The 24524-nt window shown below is 42.3% G+C and overlaps 1 protein-coding gene across 1 annotated transcript in view; it reads left to right on the top strand.

Moving 5' to 3' along the window:
- Nucleotides 1–24524, top strand: part of piezo1 (piezo type mechanosensitive ion channel component 1 (Er blood group)) — a 189374-nt gene that overhangs the window by 42272 nt on the left and 122578 nt on the right. Inside the window, exons 2-4 of the mRNA XM_074675606.1 lie at nt 3761–3856; nt 3977–4142; nt 8678–8819. Of these exons, the coding sequence (XP_074531707.1) occupies nt 3761–3856; nt 3977–4142; nt 8678–8819 (404 nt within the window). The remainder of the gene's footprint in view (nt 1–3760; nt 3857–3976; nt 4143–8677; nt 8820–24524) is intronic.

Genomic DNA, 24524 nt, shown 5'->3' with positions numbered 1-24524 from the left:
TGTAATCTGTTCCTTTGTCATTAATAGGAGTAAAAAATGAAGAGACAGTTACACAGCTGGCTTATCCAATCAGAATACTTTTGATCCACCTGCACTCTTGGTTTGTCATCGCCAAATAGCTGAACCTTTGGTGATATACTGTATACTCTCCCAGTGTCTCCACCTCATCCTCCTTACAATAATGTACTCCATCTTTTTAGATCAGGTTAAAAATAAAGACTAAAACAGAGAAATATGGGAAATCACGGGTAAATCCTAAGTGACATACATTTATTTTGTCTCTTTTTACTTCGTCTTTTCTCTCCCTCTTTTCTTTGTATTGAATGAAACGAGAGAAGCCAGATATATACTCAATATCAGATGTTAAGGCTGTTTATTGTTTAATTGTAAGATGTGCATCAAACTTCCAGCTGCCGTCAGGTTAACTTTCCATTATGACAAACGGCTTTAATCTGACATCAGATATGACGGGACAGTTAATATAGATACAAATGTATATGCTGGTTCAGACAGTTACATTAAATAGTGGTTGCTGTGATTGTTTATTGCATTAAAATGTGCCTGACACTCTGGAAACCTGCCTCTGAGGCTTTGATGACATGTGCGCACATGTGCGCCTGTCACCAAATTACAGCTGTGTAGGGTGCACTGCGCTTTGCGCCGAGAATGGACTAGGTTGGAGCTGGCGAGCTTTCAGTGCACTTTCTGCACTGTATTTGGCACAAAATTGTCACTGCGCCAACATGAATCTGCCGACACCTCCCACTGGTGCGCTGTCAACTCCCCCTGGTGCGCAGTCACACCCATCTCTCCACAGATGGTCTACCAAATTGTCAAATTGTAAGCGCACAGCGGTGCGCCACAAGAAATTAACACTGCGCAGGGTGCACCAGGCTTGCGCCCCCTGCGCTGCGCCACAAAATTAGCCCTTTGTGTCTATCTATATTGTTGTTTTATGCTTTATATGTTTTATGCTTGAATGTTCTAAACTTTTATTGTTGTACAGTTTTTATTGTTTTTATCATTACTTACTTTTTACTGTGAAAGCACCTTAGTGGGCCACTGGCTGTTTTAAATGTGCTATATAAATAAAGCTGACATTGACATGCATATACCGGAAAAATGGGTGTACACTCATTTCCATGCACAGATTGGCATTTAGCTGAATGTGGGCATCTAGTACACTCAAAATCCCACGCCAGGTCTGAGTAAATCACACATAAACGTTGAGACAGAAGAGACAGTAAGAGACAGTTACCAGGCAAGCTAGTTCCAGTTGAGCTTAGAGAGAGAGACAGTTACAAGGTGAGCTTTTAGCAGGTGAGGCAGGACACAGAAGCCCTGAGTACTTAGGCTGCAGAGCTTCCACAGAGCAGAAAGCAGCACATGGCACACACGGCCTGCTGAGTCATGCACAGCTAGTGAGAAGAGCAGAACATTTACCTTTCATACACGTCCCAGATGAGCTGACGGACGCCCAGCAGATGCTCAGCTTTCTCCACACTCACTTCACATTGTAGGCATCACCAAGTCCAAGAGTCATTTTATCGTGCTATTCCACATAGTAAAAAAGTGTTTGATCCTCACATGTTCAGATGGATGGCTGTGTTATGAAAATAATGTGAAGCAATTCCAAGTCACGTCTTTTTCTGGGGTGAAGTAAATGAAATGAAATGCACTTTGTGATCTTATCTTTAAGATTTGGTTATGAAATAAGTAATGCACTATAACACGCACACCAGTGTGCTCATAAACCATGATACAGAGGAACAGATTCAAAGTGTCTGTTCAGGAAAAAAAGTGTTTTCCTTTTTTTTTGAAAAAAGGATAAAAGTGTTTCATATCAAGACAGATTCAGGACTGAATGTAGAAAATGTGCAGCACATGAGAATAAAATGCATACGGAACATGGAAATCACAAATCTGAACAAAATGTAGTAAGGAAGTTCTCATATAAACAGAGAGGCCAGTAAATGAGTTTCTGATATGTCAGCACCCATTTAGCACTAACTGTATCTACTTCAGATCAGTTCCATTAGCAGGTCTGTGGTGAGACACACAGAGCTCTGCTGGCTTCAGTTTGACCTGGTTTACCTGCAGTAAGTGCTCAGCTCATTGTGATATTTATGTTCTAAACTTAACGGAGTGACCCGAGGAAAGAATTCAGGAGGCTTCTGTTCTACAAGACAAACTTTGTAGAACAAAAAGGAAAAAAGGAAAATCTGTATTCAAAAAAACAAAAAGAAGATGTGCACTGCTTTGACTTAAATTAAGCTAGCGTACTCACTGTTAAGTGCTTTTAACCCTCACTTTAATTTACAACCTTTGTGAGAACATCAGAGGACAACAAATGTCCTCTACCAAAAACTGCTATAAAAACACAAGATTCTTTTTTTCTCAGTTCGCACAATTAACTTCAGTCCTAATCAAATATACAAAATATTAAATATATTTTATTATTACTATAACCCTTTAAATGCCCATTTGATTACATGATGTCATCACTTTATTAAAAAAAAAACAAAAAAAACCCACATGAAATAAGTTTTTTTTTTTTTATATAATACATGTTGGGGACTTAGGATTTTCCTTTAAATTAGGCTTGAGCATACAAAAGATTAGTAAGAAATTTAATTTGACGAATTTTTGGAAAATAATTTTGAAAAAAAAGCAATAGGAGAAATATACATCACTGACTTTAAAAGGGTTGAAATTTGAATTTTAAAGGTAGGATCTGCAGGAGTTTTTGTTGCTTGTTAGTAGCAGCAGCGCACACCCACAGCCCCTGATGTAACCACACTTAATCTCTGTCCAGAAACGTCCTACCACAACCAAAACATCAACATACAGAATGAGGACAGGGTTGAGGCATGCACAGACACTGACACACTTTTGTTCTGCAAAAGTTGACATTTTTTATTTATTTTTTAGGGAAAATCCTGCAGACCCTGCCTTTAGGATTTTTCATGAAAAAAAAACTTCTTGCAAAATTTTATTTTTTGGAGAAACAAAACCAAAATTATGGCCAAAATAGCATAAAATGTCTTCAAAGGACAGAAATGTCTCTCATTCCCCTTGAGGGTTTAAGAAAATGATGAAGTAGTTTTGAAAATGCACAACGAAATACTGGTGTTCCTTCCTCTTTTTATGGTGGTGATCAGTGGTAGTTTTCTTATTCTCTTTTTAATCTTTCTAAAGACATTTTTTGTTTCAGTGTTTTCTAATGCCTAACAGGAAGTGGTCTGAGATGTCACTTTGGATACGGTGGTCCTGCCAGGTGTGGGTTTATTCTGTGTGCTGACTCTGAAAATTGTTTAATTACCAGGGATTTTATTCCTACAGGACATCTTTGATTAAAAAAAAGAAAAGTAAAGTAAGAAAAAAAGTGTTTCAACAACCAGCACTGCTGTCTCTGTGTGAATTGACAAAGGAAGGGGTTATTATGAAAACTATCCACGAAATAAAACATAAAATAAATAAATAAATAAATAAAATCAGGATTTCCATATTCTGACAGATGTATTTTTATTTGATGTTTAAAATGATATCAGCTGTTAAATTGTGTACAGATGATAATGTAACCTTAGTTTTTAATTTTTTTAATCATCTTCTGTGGTATAATCATCTTCTGTGGTATAATCATAGATCAAAATGTCATTATGTGTCTCTAAAGACTGGTTTGAAGGCAAGGCTTCAAGCTCACTTCCTCATGCATAAGAGTCCTTCATACCCAAATGTTTAACTCTTTCTGTCTTTGCAGGGTCTCTTTTGCGCTACAACATTCTGTCACTGGTTTACTTCCTCTACCTGCTCCTGCTGCCGTGGTTCCTGTGCCCCAACAAACACACCATCAGAGGTACAAACATCTGCACACACTGCAAGTCAGTCGGAATAAATGTAAACTTAAGACCAAACTTGGTGTTTTTCAACAGTTCAACACAATTCTGTGGACCTCTGTACTCTCTCTGTCTCCTAGGTCATACGGGCCGTTTTATCAGAGTGGTGTTCTGTACCAGTCTGCTCTTTGTTCTGGCTCATCTATGCTTCCAGACTGTACTCTACACATACCCCCCCCTCAGCATGGCCATCAGTGGTAACTGTTCACAGTGGGACACTGTAACACGACATATTGGACTGTCCAGGTGGGTCTCTAGTTTCTGATTACATTCTGTGGTTGTGGGTGCATTTCAAAGTGATCAACTGCAGGCCCCTCTGTCCTCTCTCCACTGTGGCACCGGTACTTTCTGAGCTGCCGTAATGAAGGCCGTCTCAAAGCGATAATTGAGCTCAGAAGAGCAATGAGTGAGGAAACATGAGAGCTGGCTTCGCAGGAGTCTTTTTGACTAATAGACACACCCCCATATGGGATATTACTCAGGAATTGGATGCTGCAGCAGCTTCTCTGAAACTTCACATCACCAGAGTCAAATGATAAAGAAAAGACAGAACTGAAAACAGTCACTGGGGATGGTTCTGAAACAGGTCATAAAGCTGGGAATAAAAAAAGAGTTTAAAGTGAGTTTGAAGAACAAAATACTGATCAAATCAGTACAACAGAGGATCAATGCCCATTTTTTTATGTTAAGGTCAGATTCTTCATCTAACAGAAAAACTTGTAAAATAGATTGAATAGAAATATTCATTATTTCTCTCATTCATTTTCCTGTTGATTATTTTACTTTATGGAGATAATTTGTGTCTGAGAGAGAGGTCTGTTAAGTCTAAGAAAACAAAATACTCGTTCCATTTCCTTTGGAGTTCCTAAAGTTTAATTTATGACCATCAGGTTAGTAAAGACTATCACAATTTCTATTTTCAATGAGATCAATTAGATAACTAATATCCAGTGTTTCTGAGAAACACAGTGAACTACTTTATATTAATAAGTTTCAGAGTTCACAATCAGATAGGCTGTAGCTAAAGCCCATTTAATTGATAATCTTATAATGAGGCATTTTAGTAGTAAAGAGATAAGTGTTCTTCTAAACAGCACACAGAACAAACAGAGTGCAGATTTTCTTTATGTGAAAGTGTCGAATGGGTTAAAAACACAAATAATTTAACAATTTCTGTGCTATTAGAGTTATTATATCACACATGTGCAGACACACAAACGGTTGTTAGAGCTGACTGACAGATGATCTAGAGCAGTGTTTCCCAATCCTGGTCCTGGGGACCCCCTGCCCTGCATGTTTTAGATGTTACCCCACTCCAGTACACCTGATTCAAAGAATGGCTTGTTATCAGGCTCGAGCAGAGCTTTCTGACGAGCTGATCATTTGATTCAGGTGTGTTGGAGTCGGGAACATAAAAAACATACAGGGCAGAGGGTCCCCAGGACCAGGATTGGGAAACACTGATCTAGAGCAATGGTCACCAACCTTTTTGAGCCTTAGATCTCTAAACCCAACCAGCATGAATGAAAGATCTACCTATTGAAGGCTTGAGGAAAAATGGAAAACACATTATGTATTTCCAATTTTATCGAGCCTAGATGTATGAACTGTACTCAAGTCCCTCTTATTGAAGTGTTATAAGCTGTTTTGCTTACCTGCTGAAACTCTTTGGATGGGTTAGTGTTAGGACAACTTAGCCTTTTACATTATGAGAAAATGGAACTTTAGAGTTTAATAAATTCTCAATCAGTGCCATTCAGTTACCTGCAGTTACTATCTGTTACATATCAAAGCAGCATCACTTCAAAACACCATATAAAAGACACAAGTTAGTGAGATGGCTGTGACTTAATATGTCTGTGAGTGCCTTGTAATCTGGCTCATAGCTACAGCCAGTCTGAGACAGTCAGTAGGGTGGCTGACAATAAGATGGCTTCTCTACTTTGATTTGTCTTCATGTGACTGTGGGCTCTAATTTCATGGCACAGCGCAGGGGGCGCAAGCCTGGCGCACCCGGCACAGTGTTAATTTCAGTTTGGACAGTTTGACAATTTGGTAGACCGTCAGCGCAGAGATGGGTGTGACGGCGCGACAGGGGGGAGTTGACGGCACACCAGGGGGAGATGTCGGCAGACTTATGTTGGCGCAGTGACAATTTCGTGCCAAAAACAGTGCAGAAAGTGCGCTGAAAGCTCGCCACCTCCAACCTGGTCCATTCTCGGCGCAAAGCGGAGCGCACCCTACGCAGCTGTAATTTGGTGACAGGTGCACATGTGCGCACATGTCATCAAAGCCTCAGAGGCAGGTTTCCAGAGTGTCAGGCACATTTTAATGCAATAAACAATCACAGCAACCACTATTTAATGTAACTGTCTGAACCAGCATATACATTTGTATCTATATTAACTGTCCCGTCACATCTGATGTCAGATTAAAGCCGTTTGTCATAATGGAAAGTTAACCTGACGGCAGCTGGAAGTTTGATGCACATCTTACAATTAAACAATAAACAGCCTTAACATCTGATATTGCGTATATATCTGGCTTCTCTTGTTTCATTCAATACAAAGAAAAGAGGGAGAGAAAAGATGAAGTAAAAAGAGACAAAATAAACGTATGTCACTCAGGATTTACCCGTGATTTCCCATATTTTGTACATTTTGTACTCCTATTAAAGGGCAACTCCGTTTTTTTGACACCTGGACCTTATTTATAGGTGTGTGCATGCTCATGTACTCACTCAGACAAACATCGTGCAGCTCAGAGTCCTTCAGAAGTTATTTAGGTCCAACCGATTTTAGCCGTGCTTAGTGGGGGCTACAGCAAGGGAGCTTCAGCGTGGGACATAATCTCTGCTATATCACTCATTTTGGCTATATTTTTTCATTCATCGCCAGTGTTATCACAAACACACTCCTCTTCTGTTGCCAAAGGCGAACACTGTCCGCAGTTCGCATTGAGTCATGGACGTGCTCCTGTCTGTTGTTCTCGAGCCAGCTCTTGGTCTCTCTCCCTCCGCATCCTTCTTTCATTGAGCTCCTCCTCCATGTACTCAGGCTGAAACCGGTAAGGACAACCGTCAAACGTTTGTTTACCAGGTCAGCTTTGGGTCAGCTGACCCACCTGAAGACCGTAGACGAGCTGACTTTATGAATACACTGGTGATGGATGAAAAAATATAGCTGAAATGAGCGATTTTGCATAGATCATGTCCCGCGCTGAAGCTCCCTTGCCGTGGCTACAATCGGTTGGATCTAAATAACTTCTGAAGGACTCCGAGCTGCACAATGTTTGTCTGAGTGAGTATATGAGCATGCACACACCTATAAATAAGGTCCAGGTGTCAGAAAACCGGAGTTGCCCTTTAATGACAAAGGAACAGATTACATCTGTCCCGGGAGCTGGCCTACAAGGTGCCACGCTTCGTGTCCTCCAATGTACCCCACTGTCCATTCTCCTGCTGATCGTCTCCGCTACCCGTTTTTTCCAGCACACTTCCCGCGGTGGCAGGGATCAGCCAACCAATCAGACGCTGCGCCTCGCCTGCAGCGCATTTAAAGGTGAGGAGAGGCGCTCATTTGATTGGTGAAAACAGCACTTGGCTGTGTTAAACTCACTCACAGCGGCTGGAAGTTTGATGCACATCTTACAATTAAACAATTAACAGCCTTACCATCTGATACAGAGTATATAGCTGGTTCTCTCGTTTTATTTAATTCAAAGAAAAGAGGGAGAGAAAAGACAAAGAAAAAAGAGACAAAATAAATGTTTGTCACTCAGGATTTCCCATATTTCTCTGTTTTAGTCTTTATTTTTAACCTGGTCTAAAAAGATGGAGTACATTATTGTAAGGAGGATGAGGCGGAGACACCGGGAGAGTATACAGTATATCACCAAAGGTTCTGCTATTTGGTGATGGCAAACCAGGAGTGCAGGTGGATCAAAAGTATTCTAAATGGATAAGCCAGCTGTGTTACTGTCTCTTCATTTTGTACTCCTATTAATGACAAAGAAACAGATTAAATCTGTCCCGGGAGCTGGCCCACACGGTGACGCGCTTCGTGTCCTCCAATGTGCCCCGCTGTCCATTTTCCTGCAGCAGGGACAGCAGCTCTGACCGTCTCCGCTACCAGCACTGTTTCCGTGGTGCTGGAGAGCAGTCAGACCAGTTAGATACTGCGCCTCGGCCGCAGGGCATTTAAAGGCACGGTGAGGCGCTTATTTGATTGGTGAAAACAGCGCTCGGCTGTGTAAACTCACTCACAGCTTTTCTCCTCCCTCTCTTCCATTTGTGCGGAGGGAGGCGTGGACGCGCTCCTCTGCGCTCCTCTGCGCTCCTCTGCGCTCCTCTGCGCTCCTCTGCGCTCCTCTGCGCTCCTCTGCGCCTTGACTGCGCTTTGACTGCGCCTTGACTGCGCCTTGACTGCGCCTCTCTTGGCACTGCAGGAAACATGCAAAGTGCGCCGGTCGCCGGTTGTGCGCACTGCGAAGGTCGGCGCAGGGCAGGTGCGCCTGTGCTTGCAGCTGGTCTACGAAATTAGAGCCCTAAGACTCAAGTGAACGATGCAAGTGGAGGAAGAAAGGATGGAACTTTGGATTCTTGTGAATATCAGTGATGATGAAATGATTGATGGAGAAAGACCTCACCTGAATGGTTCAGTCTTGTATGATGCAAAGTGCTAATGTAGAACTTTTTGAAGTAGAACCAACCTCTCATTTCTAGCATGCTTCTGTTGATCAGGAAAAAAAGGTTTTCCCTCTCAGCATGTTTGTTTTTTCAGGCTTCCCTTGGAGGATCCTTGGAGTGTGTTACGTCTTCTTTGTCCAGACCTCGGTGTGTGCGTGGTTACTTTGGTTACAACGATCCTCTGCGGCCGATTGGTCAGAAACCGGGAGATGGTGGCTGCTGCTAACATAACTTTGGTGAGTTCTTGTTTCTGATTAATCAGAAACTGCTGTACTCAAGCAATACAAATCACTGACAGGAAAAAGAGAGGGAGGGTGGGCTTGGGCAACTATTAAAGGGATAGTTCAGTTTTTTTTAAAGCGGGGTTGTATGAGCTCTATGTGACCACTAAGGACATTAGATACAGTAGAAAGGTGTCTCCTCTCCCTCAGTAAGACACAGACTGTAATCGATGGTGACGAGGAAATAGGCAGGAAACAGGGAAAGACCGTATCAAATTCAAAGGCTAACATCCACGGACACTGGACATCAAGATGCTGAGTGTTACTGCTGCCAAGACTGTTGTTGTTGCTGTTGCTGTTACAGGACACTCCAAAATTCAGAAGATCAGGGAAATCTGTGTGATGAGTTATACAGACGGCTTGAGAGCCAGCAGTGTCCTCCGACAAATCCTGAAGAGTGTCTGTAACCAAGTTCCACTTGTGACAGCAGTAACACTCAGCATCCGTGGGCATTGAGTCACAGCTCAGACATTTACACCACTGAGTATTTCCGACTCTATCTTGATGTCCAGTGTCCGTGGATGTTTCCTCTGTATTCCTTTCAGTCGCCATCTGTAGCAGCTCTGTGTACTCCGGTTCATACAGATATCCTTTTGGTTCCAAAGTGAATGGAACTTCATCGTCGCTGTCATAGTCACTCATTTTGAATTTCCTACGCTGCCTTACAATCCTTAGAGTACAAACAAAAGAATTACGATACTTGATCAAACTTACACGAGGCTACAACCGACGCCCGAAGCATAGCTTGTTTACATTCCCTAAAGCTGAAAGGAGGAGGGGGGACGGAGCGCACTAGCGCTGCGCGGAAGGGTATATGACCAGTTAGTTAGGTCCGGATAAATGTTTATATTTCCGAAGACTTAATGCACTTAAAAAATATTTTATGTAGCGTACTCTTAAGCTGTGGTATTACTTTTTGATTTTAGTTCTTGTAGGCAGAGAAAATAGCCTTTGAATTTGGTACGGTCTTAGCGGCTGTTAGCGCCTATTTCCTCGTCACCATCGATTACAGTCTGTGTCTTATTGAGGAAGAGGAGACAACTTTCTACTGTATCTAATGTCCTTAGTGGTCACATCGAGCTCATACAACCCCACTTCAAAAAAACTGAACTAACCCTTTAAGGTATAAGAAAGAGTGACAGAAGACGAGAGGGAGAAAAGCACAACTGAAGCAAGTAATTCAGTAATTAAGTCAGTCAGTGATTCAGTTCAACTCAGTGCATTCACCCAAATGATTTGTTCATTCTAAAGTAATGGTTCACAAAGACACATCACCACTGGGCTTGAACCTTTCTGTTGTGTTGAGTTTGCAGGTTCTCTCCAGCTCTCTCCGGCAGTCCATAAGCATCAGGTCACTGTCCATAGGTGTGTGTGTGTGTGTGTGTGTGTGTGTGTGTGTGTGTGTGTGTGTGTGTGTGTGTGTGTGTGTGCCTGCGTGCGTGCGTGCGTGCGTGCGTGCGTGCGTGTGTGTGTGTGTGTGTGTGTGTGTGTGTATGGATATATGTGTGTGTGTGTATGTATGTGTATGTAGTGACTTGTTCATAGGGAGCCCCGTCCTTTACCCAATGACTGCTGGGATGCTGGGATAGGGCTTTAGGGGACAGTAGTAAAGGATGATGGATGGATGTTGGCCGTCTTATTTTGGTAAATGAATCAATAAACTCAACACTAGCTGTAACAGCAGATTCAGCAGCACAAGCACACCACAGTAGTCCACTTTTGATGTTGTTGTTATCAGCATGTTCAGCATGGCACACATGGCAATTCAAGTGGCAATTTAAGTGGCCTCAATGAAAGTATAACCTGTCAGTGTTTCCACTGAAAACTCTGGTGTGCTGTTTACATGGCAATAGCTGCAGAAGTCCATGCTGGAGGCCGTTTTCAAAAGTTTCCATTTCAGGTCAGCTAAAAACACTCCTTTTATGTAAACTTGTAAAATTCACATGAAAACAGCCCCTTAATATCTTCTTAAAGGCTATGAATATATTCACCACTGTGGGCTGGTTGAGAAAAAAGCTTTTTAGATCAAAGCTGTTTTTTTTCTGAATCAGGCTGTTAATCTTTTTTTTTTTTTAACACCGTAAAAGTCTGTTTTTGGGGGGGGCTTTGTGTGTGTGTGAGGTTTCTGGTCTTTCTTCAGTCAGCCTCAAGTGGAGATTTAATGAACTGTAGTTCTTTGCATCTCCTCGCAGGCTTTATATTGTTTCAAATATAACTATATCTGACCAAAACACGAGCTGCAAGTTAAGTACTTGGGTGTTGTTATTGATTCTAATCTTTCTGTTAAAACATTTCTTTCAAGAGTCTAATCTCTTCTCGTTTCTTGCTTCTGACGTATCTTATTATTCCTGAAAAAAACACCAGCTGTCAACCATTGTTAAACATGATGTAAAACACAGTTTTTAACCTCTAATAACCAATTAAAAGAAACTTCTCAGAATTAAATGGACTTGAACACAATGCTGCCCAACAATATCTTCATATTACCACAGCAAAAGGATATGAAAAAAAATTCTTCTAGGTGTATTTATGTTTTAGCTCATCTGAAACATCTGGGGAGACAGAGTTTTTGACCTATACTGCAGCCAGCCATCAGAGGGCGTAGTTTTGTGGTGACCTCACTTTTAGCTTTGCATAATAAAGTCAAAGTTTTATTACAGTCTGTGGTCACATCTAACATTCTGTATGACAAACTAGGGTCAAACTAGCAGCTTTTCATTAAAGCCATCAGCTACTCTCTTCAAAAAAAACCTCAAAGAGCTGGTCCACTAGCCTAAAAGTTTACATCATTGTATAATATTAAATAACCATCAATTACTGAGCTGGGAATCCTTTAAAGACTTGGCCACAACCAAAAACTCTACAAGAACTAAGAGCATTTCTTGGGTTTTCTGGCTGCTACAGGAGATTAATCAAAGATTACTCCAAGTTAGTCAAACCTCTCAACGATCTTATCCACCCTTTCACTATTGAGGAAGAAAAAAAATCTAGACCTACAGTATCACATCCCCAAGGAACCCTTTAGATCTCACTCCACTGCAGAAATGTCAGCAGACATTTCAAAATGTCATCAAGAAGCTATCTACTGCTCCTGTTCTGGGATTTGCTGATCCTAAGCTGCCCTATATAATACATACAGATGCAAGTACTACTGGATTGGGTGTGGCACTGTATCAGAAACAAGAGGGGAAGCTGAAAGCTATTGGAGAGGACTGACTAGCAGTGAATCCAAGAATCCAGCCCACAAGCTAGCACTCCTTGCTCTGTGTATGTATGTGTGTGTGCGTGTGTGTGTGTGTGTGTGTGTGTGTGTGTGTGTGTGTGTGTGTGTGTGTGTGTGTGTGTGTGTGTGTGTGTGTGTGAGTGTGTGTGTGTGTGTGTGTGTGTGTGTGTGTGTGTGTGTGTGTGTGTGTGTGTGTGTGTGTTTATTCTTGATCAAAGTCACAATGGTGACAAATAGTTGTTGGTAACCCTGGAGTGGTGTTTTTTTTTTTTTTTTTGCAACATTTTCATCCTGGCCTTCAGAGAAAACCTTGCTGCTGCTCCAGTAACCTACACTTGGACATCACTGGACCCTCAGCTTCTGCAGTGATTTGTAGTAACATGGCAGATCCCATGTGCCTTGGAGACTGATCTGACTGAAGTACTGTACTTCATAAGATGCTTTTTTAAAAACATTTGTAGGCACACCTCAGTCACTCTTTCTTTCCACCGCCTAGGCGTTGTGTAAGATTATTAAAATCAAGAAAATATTCTTAGTTGTACATAAGGGGATGGTTGTAACACTTTTAAAAGATATGTTACAACTAGGGCTTGACATTAACACCGGCCAACCGGCCAAATGCGGGTGGATTTCGGCAGTGGCTGGTAACACCACCGCTCCCACTGGCCACTTTGGCGGGTTGAATTTTATCTCAAACATGGAGCAGAGAGACAAGCTAAAAGATGACTGATGATGATGAAAGTTCTGAGGAAATTTAATTTACCCCTCCTTCATTGTCATTCTCATAAAAAAAAGAAATGATTTTCTGATTACAATCGTTAATAAATATTTAAGCAGACAGTGTCTCTTGCTGAGTTTTTATCAGTTCAATTAATCCCCTTTACCATTTTATTATAAGCAATAACTAACTAATATTTAGACTACTATGTCTTAATAGACTGCATATTTTCATATGAAAGGAGCACAATGTTACGCACAACTTTATCAGAGCTGAATACCTGATTAAGGACCTGTGGATTTTAACATTGATGTAGTCTTGTTTTGAGTGTGCATAGGGGTCATTTACATTTAAAGAGGTTGTAAATCTTTTTAAGTAAACTTAAAAATGTCATCATTGGCTTTAATCATATTGAACATAATTATCCAACGACAAATTGTAGCCAGTGAAAATACTGAGTGGCTAGTAACTCAGGGATACCACTAGCCACACTGGCTGGTGAGCAAAAAAGTCAATGTCAAGCCCTGGTTACAACCCACCCCACCCTGTCAGCCAGTATATAGCTAGTGTTAGCTGTGCCTGGGAGTCAAGCAAATTAGCATGGGAAAATACATCACATGTTGCCTGAGAAACTACAATTTATTCTGATATAAATCAAAAGGTTTTATCTGGAATAGTATAAGGACTAAACAAAATATAATCTTAGTCAAAAAAAATATTTTCTAACCTTATAATAAGTTTTTTTCTCTATAGGATCTGTGTGCACCTGTTTTTCCTCTTACAATTAGCATGTGTGATGAAGCTGGAAGAGGGTAAACACTGAAATGATCATATGGCTCCTGTCTTATCCTCATTGAACGAACTGAACGCCACATCACTAAGGGGCAATTTAACAGGAGGGAAACACAAGGTCAGAAAGGAGAGCTATACCAAACACGAGCAACAAAGTGAACAGGAAACACAAAGGAAAACACAACAGGAATAACTAAGATTAACACAGGAATATTGAAAAAGAACAAGATAAACTCAAAACACTGAAATACTAAGAAAAAACGTATCAAAAATATACACCAGAACCACAAGGAGCAAGAACTACAGACTAAAAGAGGAAACACAGGGAAACACAAGACAAGAATCACAAACTAAATCAACAAAACAGACACTAGAAAACCCAAACCCATCAAGAAAAAGCAAACCAAAGACTGTAGCTATGTCCCAATTCAGGAACTTCAGCATATGATGGAGGCTTGATTTGAAGACTGGTTATGTCACAGCGCTGCGTGACAACATTGACAGAGACAAACAGGAAATGCTTCATAGACTAGACTGTATCAATTCAGTACAACCTTTGTGGTCTACACAGCCTACAAAGGCTGCAGCCCCTGAATTGGGACACAGCTAAAATCATCATACAAGTATCCTTAAGTGATCCATACTAAAAACATAATCTTTGAAAACACAGGATTTCTGCTTTTGAAGTATATGATGTATTTCCTGATTCAGAGGATTCCCAAAGCTAACAGCAGCCTCATCAGATTACTACACACATCACTTCTGTCAAAGTGCTCTAGAGCAGGGGTTTTCAAAGTGTAAGACGGTGAGCCCCCCTTCAGAGAACATAAAGCCATTGGGGCCTCCCCTATTTTAATAAAACAAGTACTACTTCTAATAAATGAATAAATCATTCTGGTTTTAACCACAAAACATATGAATGTTTATTTGAAACATTTTGTCCTAATACAGTTTCTCAAATTTAAGTTAAAAATGGGTAGGAATTAGACGAATTTAGGTCAATGCCTATTTGTTCATTTATTATAATGACTACATGAACTTTAGAATAGAAAAAATAGAAAAATACTTTATTTATCCCCGAGGGGAAATTCAGGAGTCAATAAAACAAAAGTAAGAAAGTGTATTGAAAGTGCAAAAAAGGTCCACAAGAAAATAGATGACGACATCCTGTCCACCACTCGTCCACCACTCTCCAGCCGAGCCAGTATCCACCTCCACAGGGTCCAGGACTGAGCCTCCCCAGCAGTCTGCTCAGTCTCTGTCTCCTGGATCCTGTCTGCCCACAGCAGGCGAAGCTCCTCCAATGTGACGCCGGCGTCCGATGTCAGCCCCGTCAGCCACGTCCGTGAAGCGTTATTATGGAGCCCACATCAGTTCTAGGTAAACCCCGCCCCCGCTGCTCCGAAAGGCCTAGTGATGCAGCCAAACCCCGCCCACGCTGTGAGTGACGCAGCCAAACTCCACTCGTGTGTTTTGATCAGGCATTTGATCAACGCTCATAATGACTTCAGCATCTGACACATTTTTTCGGTCATTCATCTTTTCTGAAAGGAAATTTTTCACATTGCATAACCTCAGCAGAACACACCTCCATTGTGTTACATTGACTTTTGTATTTTTATTTCAAATTTAAAGTTAAGATGATGTGTGTCTGTGTGTGATTGAATGAATAGTTCTGTGTAAAATGTTTTGGCTTTATGAGTAGCCTGCCTTAAAGGCAGAGAAGTGGGATATATTTATGCAAGCATTCCGACAGGATTTGTTCCCGCCATATCTGAGAATGAAAGGTATTTTTTAAATTTTTATTACATAAATGTACATTATTCCACCCTATTTATGCAAGGCCAAAACAACAATATGAGTGAGCGGGAATCAACATTATTGTGCGGGAATCAACACTTTTGCATATGCAAGTAAATTCAGACAAACAGGCAATTTTAACAAAAATATCAAGTTAATTTTGAATAATATCAGCTCATTTATTTAACCACTTGAACCCCAGATGGTTGAGCAGTCCCTCGGGGCTCTATACTAGTGTATTTTCTGTGCGTTGCGTCTCGCATGACAAATTTGGCATTTGACATCTCAGTTTGTTTTATTGCCCTTGTGCGTATTGCAGGCGTGTTGCAGGCGTGGTTTGCGTCACCAGGGCTGGAGAGCAGCGGGGCGGGGTTTACCTGGAACTGATGTGGGTTCCATAATAACGCGTCCGTGAACAGCACGATGCCGCTGGGCTAGCACGGCTAGCTCGTCCATCCCACCGGAGATAGATCCCACGTTCCCAACAACGATGGATGGAAGGACAGGTCCACGTCGTCACCTCCCAGCTCACACCCGAGAAACAGCATGTCGTCCTCACCTCCTCCTCCTCACCTCGAGGGAAATCATCAAGCTCTTCACTAGTTAGCATTGACATGGTACAGGCTGCTAACAGCTAATTTCACATGTAAACAATGCAGCCATGGTTACATGTAGGATCTCCAGACAAACACAGGAGAAAAGTAGTAAAAATATCACTGAAGCCACAAAAGGTTTGGTGTCCATGACCAACAATGAACCATACAAAGTAATGATCCACTCCAAATACAAAGACGACAAAAAGAGACAAAAAATTTTTTAAGACAAAAACGAGAGAGCTACTGCAACAGGCAGCTACTTGAGCAGCGCCTAGCAACGGAGAAAAAAACATCAAAATAAAATTAGATGACAGCTCTTGAGCTTAGAGAATAAAGCATGGCCACCATGGCAACAAAGAATAAAAGATCAATCAAAATGCAGTACTTAAAACATTGTTCAATTACAGATCAATCACACAGAGCTGCTTTAAGCATCTACAAAACTCTTGTTTAAGGAGACCATTTAGAACAGCTTTTCAAACACAAATCAGAATCAGAATCAGAATCAGAATCAGAATCAGAATCGGTTTTTATTGCCAAGAATGCAACACATACAAGGAATTTGACTCCGGCAGTTGTTGTCTCTAGCACAAGAGGTACACACAAACATGACGCATAAACATGACAATAAAAAATAGATAAATAAAAAGATGTGGGTGTAGAAAAGGGCTGGGATAAAATGTGCATCAGAAATATTTACAGAATACTGGGATATTTACAATTGAAGGTGGAAAAGTGCAACTGTGCGGTCCATAGTGCAGCTGTAAACTGTTTTAAAAAGGTGCCAGTGTTAGTTACAGTGTTTATTATTTAATATGGAGACTGCAGACGGATAGAAACTACTCCTGTGCCGGCTTGTCCTGGTCCGCAGAGCTCTGAGGCGCTTGCCGGATAGGAGCAGTTCAAAGAGTCCGTGAGCAGGGTGAGTGGAGTCCCTCACAATGTTTCCTGCTCTCCTCTGAGTCCTAGAGCAGTAGAGGTCCTGGATGGAGGGCAGGGGGGCACCAATGATGCGCTCAGCAGTCCTCACAGTGCGCTGCAGTCTGAATCGGTCCTGCCTGGTGGCAGCTCCAAACCACACAGTGATGGGGGAGCACAGAATGGACTCGATGACTGCAGTGTAGAACTGCAAACTGCAACTGAATAGATGAATATCATATAGATGAATGTCAAATAGATGACAAATTCACAGTAAACTGGGTACTCACTGTGGCCTTAGAGAATCTGGTCTAAGAAAAACCCAACTTTAAATATTTGTCTTCATCACTGTGCAAAATACGTGGGGTCAAGCGGAGTCTGAGACCCCTAAATTGATATATGAGACTGGCTAAAAGGCTCAACGGCAGTGTTTCCAGAGGTCTCTCAAGAAGTACATTTAGCCATATATCTTTTAGCTAAGTTCATATGTTCACGTACATGTGAGTTTGTAGGCACATGCCCCTGAGGGATCCATGAGTGTCCTGTTTGGTTGCAGAGCAGAGCAGTTGCTGCATTGTCCCTTAGCTGTGTGCATGGTCGCGCGTTCACAACTCTCCTCCGCTCTCTACATAGCGAATGGCAAAGTCCCGCCCCAATGCACACACAGACACACAAACACAGAGATGAGCACTCCATATAGTGGAAAGCTACAGGGAAAATTATGAAACCACGGCACACTTGTTTCCATACTTTTTTTTTGGGGGGGGGGGTTGCACGATGGCGCAACAGTTAGCGCTGTAGCCTCACAGCAAGAAGGTCACTAGTTCGATTCCCAGCTTGGTCGGTGGGCCTTTCTATGTGGAGTTTGCATGCGTGGGTTCTTTCCGGGTGCTCCGGCTTCCTCCCAACATGCCCTTCAGGTTAACTGACCACTCTAAATTGCCCATAGGTGTGAGTGTGTATGTGAATAGTTGTCTGTCTATCTGTGTCAGCCCTGTCATTGACTGTAGATCAGTCCAGGGTGTACCCCGCCTCTCACCTAATGACAGCTGTGATAGGCTCCAGGCACTCGTGACCCTGAACAGGATAAGCGGTTAAGAAAATACACAAATGAATGAAGGATTATCATTATTTTGTGCTGTGTTTTTCGTTCCTCTTCTTGCACCTTTGTTGGAACCCTTTGGCGCCCCCCAGGGGAGGCACGCCTCACACTTTGAAAACCACTGCTCTAGAAGATGTGGAGCTGTGATATTTTTGATACACTGATACCTAACATCAAATCTTCCCCACCTGTTACTGTGTGTTATCACCAAATGTCTCTCTGATCCTTGATAATGCTGTCCTCAGAGGGATATTGCTTTACTGATTGTGAATGTGTATGTATGTGTCAGTGGCGTATCCAGGACATTTTTACCAGGGTGGCCTGGATGGGACACAAAGTTTGTCTGGGGTGGCCTTGGTATCACAGAATTATACTCTCTCTCTCTCTCTTACACACACACGCACACATACATATATATATATATATATATATATATATATATATATATATATATATATATATATATATTGATATATTGATATTGATATATTGATATTGATATGTGTGTGTGTGTGTGTGTGTGTGTGTGTGTGTGTGTGTGTGTGTGTGTGTGTTATATAAAATTTGGTAAATTGTTTATTTTATTATCAGTGTTTACTTAAATCAAGTTTTTTTTTATCAAGTTTAACATCTCTGTAAAGTCATTCATTCTCTCTGAAATGGCTTTATCCCAGGGGCGTAAATCCCGTTTCATTGTTGGGGGGGACAATAAACAGTAAAATTTCAGAGACTGATATAATTTTTGCTGTTGTTTTATATTGTGATATTAAACAATGACTAGTCCCAACTATGGATAATCAGCCTTGATTTAATTTTCCTTTAGTTCATGAAAAAATGTTTTGGCATGAATGTGGCAGCAACAACACAAAGAACTCAATAATTAGTATTTTAAATCCAAATTAATGAAAAGTGTTGATTTTAATTGAAGGACAATAAGGGGTTAAAACTAACAGTCAGAATGGAATTAGAAACTGGATCTATTCAAGATCTAAGTCAAAGTCATAACTACTTTATTTTTAAATCAATAAATCTAGAATAGAACATATGACTAAATAATGGCTTCATTTATGAATTCATAAATCTCCCTAGAGATGCCTCTATCTCACAAGAGGCATCTTAAATAGTTTTAATATTTGTGTCATAAATGAAAGGACGAGGATGTCAGCATGTCACCTGTCTTATCTGTCACAGCCTTCTTTGCATCATAAAGGAGAGGCTGTTTGCCAGCCAGCAGCAAACTGTGTGATAATTAACTTATAAATTGTTCAGTGTTTTAATGCACTTAATCACGATCCTTGGCGCTCTGTAGTCTGTGTCTGTGTGTGCGCACCACATCGGATGGAAGGCTTAATCAGCACCTTTTTTTTATTTAAAGCATACTGTCAGACTTCGGAAAAAGGAGTTGACATTTGCTTTTCATTTTCTCTGTGTCTGTTTAACAAGTGAAGTTATGATTGATAAGTCTTTCAGTGAAATCTACTTACTTGACCGCGACCCTTCGCTCTGTCTGTATGCGTTTATTTGTGTGCGTGTGTGCGCGGGGCTGCAGCATCCGTGCCAGGAGAAATGGATTGGATCAAACCACTGGAGGATTGCGCGGGGAGGGGTGTGTGTGTGATCTTTCAATAGTTAAACTCGTCAATCATTGTGTTTTAAGTAGCATGACTTGTATTACACCAATGAAAAAAAAAAACGTTACTATTAGAAAATTAATTACAACTGGATTTTTTAGGGGGGACAACTTTATGGAAGGGGGGGGGGACATGACCCCTGCGTCCCCCCCGGAATTCGCGCTTATGCTTTATCCTCTACTACTTAACTCTGTTTTGGGCTCAATCCCAAACCACCCCCTACACACTACCCCTTCGCTACCGAGTGTCACTTCAAATGAAGTCACACTCCCGGCTGTGGAGGGCACTTTGATTGAAGGGGGAGGGTATAAACATTACCGGCAGGAATGGGAGGCCCTCTTCACTTCACCGGAACACGGAAAACCTCGTCGCCATGGAAACAGAAAGACGCTCCCCGTGTTTGGCTGTTACGTTGTGGCACAGATTGCGAGTCGCTATATCGCTGTGCAGAGTTGATAAGAGCTGTATATTTCCAAAATACGCTTAGATTGACACATAGTTAACAGTGAAACACGTGGATTTCATGTGGATAGGGCAGATACCTGCTCCCATGCCTACTGTGTGTGTGAAATGAGAATGCGGCGCTTGGATAAGATAAGATAAGATAAGATAAGTCATACTTTATTAATCCCCGGAGGGAAATTCAAGTTGTTTGGGCACTCTTCCAAGCAGAGAATTGTACACTCTGATGGCTGCAGGGAGGAATGATCTTCGGAACCTCTCGGTCCTGCAGCGCACAGAGGTAAGGCGTCCCCTGCTGCTGATCCTCTGGACTATGATGTTGTGAAGTGGGTGATCAGAGTGACGGATGATGGCCTCCACTTTCTTCTGTGTATACCTTTCCACCACAGCCTCCAGTGAGTCCAAACTGGATCCAACCACAGAGCTAGCTCTCTTCACCAGTTTTTCCAGTCGCCTCTTGTCCTTCTGCTTTAAACTATTTCCCCAGCAGACTGCACCATAAAACAAAGCACTGGCTACCACAGACTGATAAAACATCTGCAGCAGCTTTCCACAGACATCAATTGATCTGAGCTTCCTTAAGAAAAAGAGACGGCTCTGCCCCTTCTTAAAGAGTGCATCTGTATTAAGGGACCAGTCCAACTTGTTGTCCAGATGTACACCAAGATATTTGTAGGTTGGCACCACCTCCACGTCCACCCCATGGATGTTAACTGGCTGATGGCAGAGCCCAGACTTTCGGAAATCCACAATCATTTCCTTTGTTTTTGAGGTGTTCAGTAGGAGACAATTTCTATGACTCCAGTCACAGAAAGCTTTTATTAGATCCCTGTATTCAGATTCCTGTCCATTTTGGATACACGCCACAATAGCAGTGTCATCGGAGTATTTTTGGATGTGGCAGGACTCAGAGTTGTATTTGAAGTCTGCAGTATAAAGTGTGAATAGGAATGGAGCCAGAACAGTTCCTTGTGGAGCCCCCGTGCTGCTCATGACCGTCCCAGAGACGCAGTTTCCCAACCTGACGAACTGTGGCCTCTCTGTGAGATAGTCTGTGATCCAGGAGACAAAGGATGGGTTCACTCCTATGTCTTTGAGCTTATCTCTCAATATCATGGGCTGGATGGTGTTAAATGCACTTGAAAAATCAAAGAACATAATTCTTACATAGGTGCCAGGTTCTTCTAGATAGCACAGGGCACGGTGGAGCATGTATGTAACTGCATCATCCACTCCAATATGATTTCTATATGCAAACTGCAGAGGTTCTAGTGTGTCTTTGACCTCAAGTCTCAACAGACGTAAAAGCAGCCTCTCAAAGGTTTTCATAACATGTGAGGTGAGGGCAACTGGTCTGTAGTCGTTGAGTTCAGCTGGGCATTTGAGTTTTGGTACCGGCACAATACAAGATGTTTTCCACAGAGCCGGGACCTGACCCAACTGTAGACTCAGGTTGAAGATGCTCTGAAGGGGTTCACACAATTGGGCAGCACAGTCCTTAAGCAGTCTTGGACACACACCATCTGGACCAGCAGCCTTCCCTGAGCACAGTCTTCCTAACTCTAACCTCACTCCTAAAGCTGTGACAGACGGTGACGGTTGAAGAGGCACAGGTGTAAGAGGGGATGTAGCAGGAGTGGTGGAGAGACACAGATGTGTAGAAGGAGCAGCAGTAGAAGAGGAAGTGGTCGCTGTGTCAAACTTGTTGAAGAACTGGTTGAATTCATTAGCACGTTCAACATCACCCACAATTGGCTGCCTTGTCTTTGTGTTATATCCAGAGATGTTGTTGATTCCTCTCCACACCTCCCGCATGTTATTATTTTGTAGTTGTCTCTCAATTTTCTTTTTATATTTCACCTTAGCCTCCCTTAATCTCCTCTTCAGCACTTTTTGCACCAGTTTGAGCCGTTCTTTGTCGCCATCTCTAAAGGCTTCCTTTTTCTGATTGAGGATATCCTTGATGTCACTTGTGATCCAGGGTTTGTTATTGGGGAAACGGAGTACAGTCTTTGATGGTATGATATTGTCTTTACAGAAGTTGATGTATTCAGTAAAACAGTCAACCTGTTTATCAATATCTATACTATTTTCATCTGTTTCTAACAATACATTCCAGTCTGTGCACTCAAAGCAGTCTCTCAGAGCCTCACTGGCCTCAGGTGTCCATTTTCTAATTGTTACAGTAGTTGCATGCTGCCTCAATACGCAGGGTCTGTAACAAGACTGAAGTAAAACCAGATTGTGATCCGACCTGCCCAGTGGTGGTAATGCAGTGGCACTGTATGCATCTTTGACGTTGGCATATAGAAGATCAAGTGTTCTGTTCACTCTGGTTGGGCAATTAACAAACTGTTTAAATCCAGTGAGATGAGAGGAGAGGCTAACATGGTTAAAGTCTCCAGATATTATTATGAGAGCCTCAGGATGTTGAGTCTGTAGCCTGGCAACAGTTTCTTGGATAACATCACATGGAACTTCAGCAGTTGCTTTGGGTGGAATGTACACGAGGATTGTTATTATATGACTGAATTCTCTGGGAAGGTAATATGGCCTCATACCAACTGCCAACAGTTCAATGTCCGGAGAACACATCTTCACCTTGACTGTAGTATGATCAGGATTACACCATCTCTGATTGATGTATAAAGCAAGTCCACCTCCTTTTGTCTTGCCACTAGCTTTGGTGTCTCTGTCCAGACGTATCAGCGTGAAGCCAGGGATATCCACACAGGAATCAGAGATGTTTTGATTCAACCAGGTCTCAGTAAAGCACATGAGGCTGCACTCACGGTATACATTTTGTGTCTTCACCAGTATCTCTAGTTCATCCTTTTTGTTGGGCAGAGAGTTGACATTTCCCATGATGACTGAAGGAAGAAAGGGCTTGTATCTCCATCTCCTGGCCTTTAACTTTGCACCAGCACGACATCCTCGGAAAGGCTTCTTTATCTCAGCAGGAATAGGGTGATGTCCTCCAGATTTGCTCCATCGTAATGCAAGAAGCTCCTCTCTTGAATAAACTCTCCTTCCAGCAGACATATCCATGAGTTGTTGTCAAAAAAGTCCAGTATTGAGCAAAAATTAGCAAAAGAAACAATTAAAGATAAAAATATAGCTAAAAAAGCAGAGTAATAACAGAGAGCTGCCAAACTTTGCTGCTACCGCTAGAAGCGCATCATTCGAAAGCAGAGTGGAGCCGCACTGTCTGACTGTCTGTCTCGTTTTGTCTTCCTCTTTACAATCATAAAACCAGAAGCCGTTACAATGACGGGAGATATATTATACTTTAAATAATCTGAAGGGATCCCACATGTCTATCAATAATATCACCATATGACATTTCCTATTAAACAAAAGAATTAATACTGCAAACTGTGCTCACATTTTAGGTGCCAGGGCTTCATGATCAAATCAAACATCAGCATAGAGTAAGATTTGCTTGTTTCGTTTAATCTTTCTAAACCACGCTTCTTGTGAGTTTTTGTTAGTGATAGAGGTGTGGGGAACATATTTTACACATGTGGCACTTGTTGTTTCCTCATCCATTGCGCTGTTGCACGTCCTGTCAAAGTGAGCATCGATGCAGGCTCGTTGTTTAAGGGCTGAACAGTCCACTCCCCCTCTGCACTACGTGGTTTGGGACGGCCCTTAATGTGGCGGACCCTCCGCGAGAACGCGCAAACGGAGGGTTAGTGTGTAGGGAGAGTGAGTAGGGGGCGGTTTGGGATTGGGCCGTGGTCTTCAGTGTAAGATTAATGCCGCGGCCACACCAAACGCGAACACGCGAATTTACTCGCGCGAATGGCCTGTCACGCGCCGCGTGAACGCCCGAGTCTCGCCGCTGGACTTTTTTGACAAGCTGAGGCGCGTACACGCGAATGCGCGGTACTGCGCATGCGGAGTAGAGAGCTCGTTCATTTAAAGACCGAAAGTCCAAAAGAGCAGCTGAAAAACAATGAGCTGTGGTTTCCAAAGCATGACAGGAGAGTGTGTGAAAGCTTTGGAGATCACAATCAATGCCTGCTGCCTCTCCCTGGTAATCCACCAGCCCTGCTTGGCTGTTCCCTGCGATCTCATCCCCGATCCCCCGAACCTCCGACACCCCGTACCCCCGACCACCCGAACCCCCGACCCATGTTCCCGGAGGTCTCCCTGGGGATAATGAAGGGGTGGAGGAAAGAGAGGAGCACGGAGAACTTCCATCTTTTCCCTGGCTCTGCCCCTGCCCCACTCTTTCCTCCTCTCTATCATGCTCAAAACTCCGCTGAGGAAAACACAGTCGGACTCAGTGATAGCCCGTGCAGGCAGATCCAGCTGGGAACGAATGTTTTCATGACTTACATTCAAAACCTGTCTCCTCAGAGACTTTCAACCAAGCCTGCTCCTGTTTTTCCAGTCTCTGTAGAGTACACACG

The sequence above is a fragment of the Halichoeres trimaculatus genome, unplaced genomic scaffold (genome assembly GCF_033239565.1).
Source record: "Halichoeres trimaculatus isolate MK-OKI-2021-1 unplaced genomic scaffold, fHalTri1.1 fHalTri1_scaffold_8, whole genome shotgun sequence".
Taxonomy (NCBI): Eukaryota; Metazoa; Chordata; class Actinopteri; order Labriformes; family Labridae; genus Halichoeres; species Halichoeres trimaculatus.
This window is presented reverse-complemented; position numbering and strand designations above follow the sequence as displayed.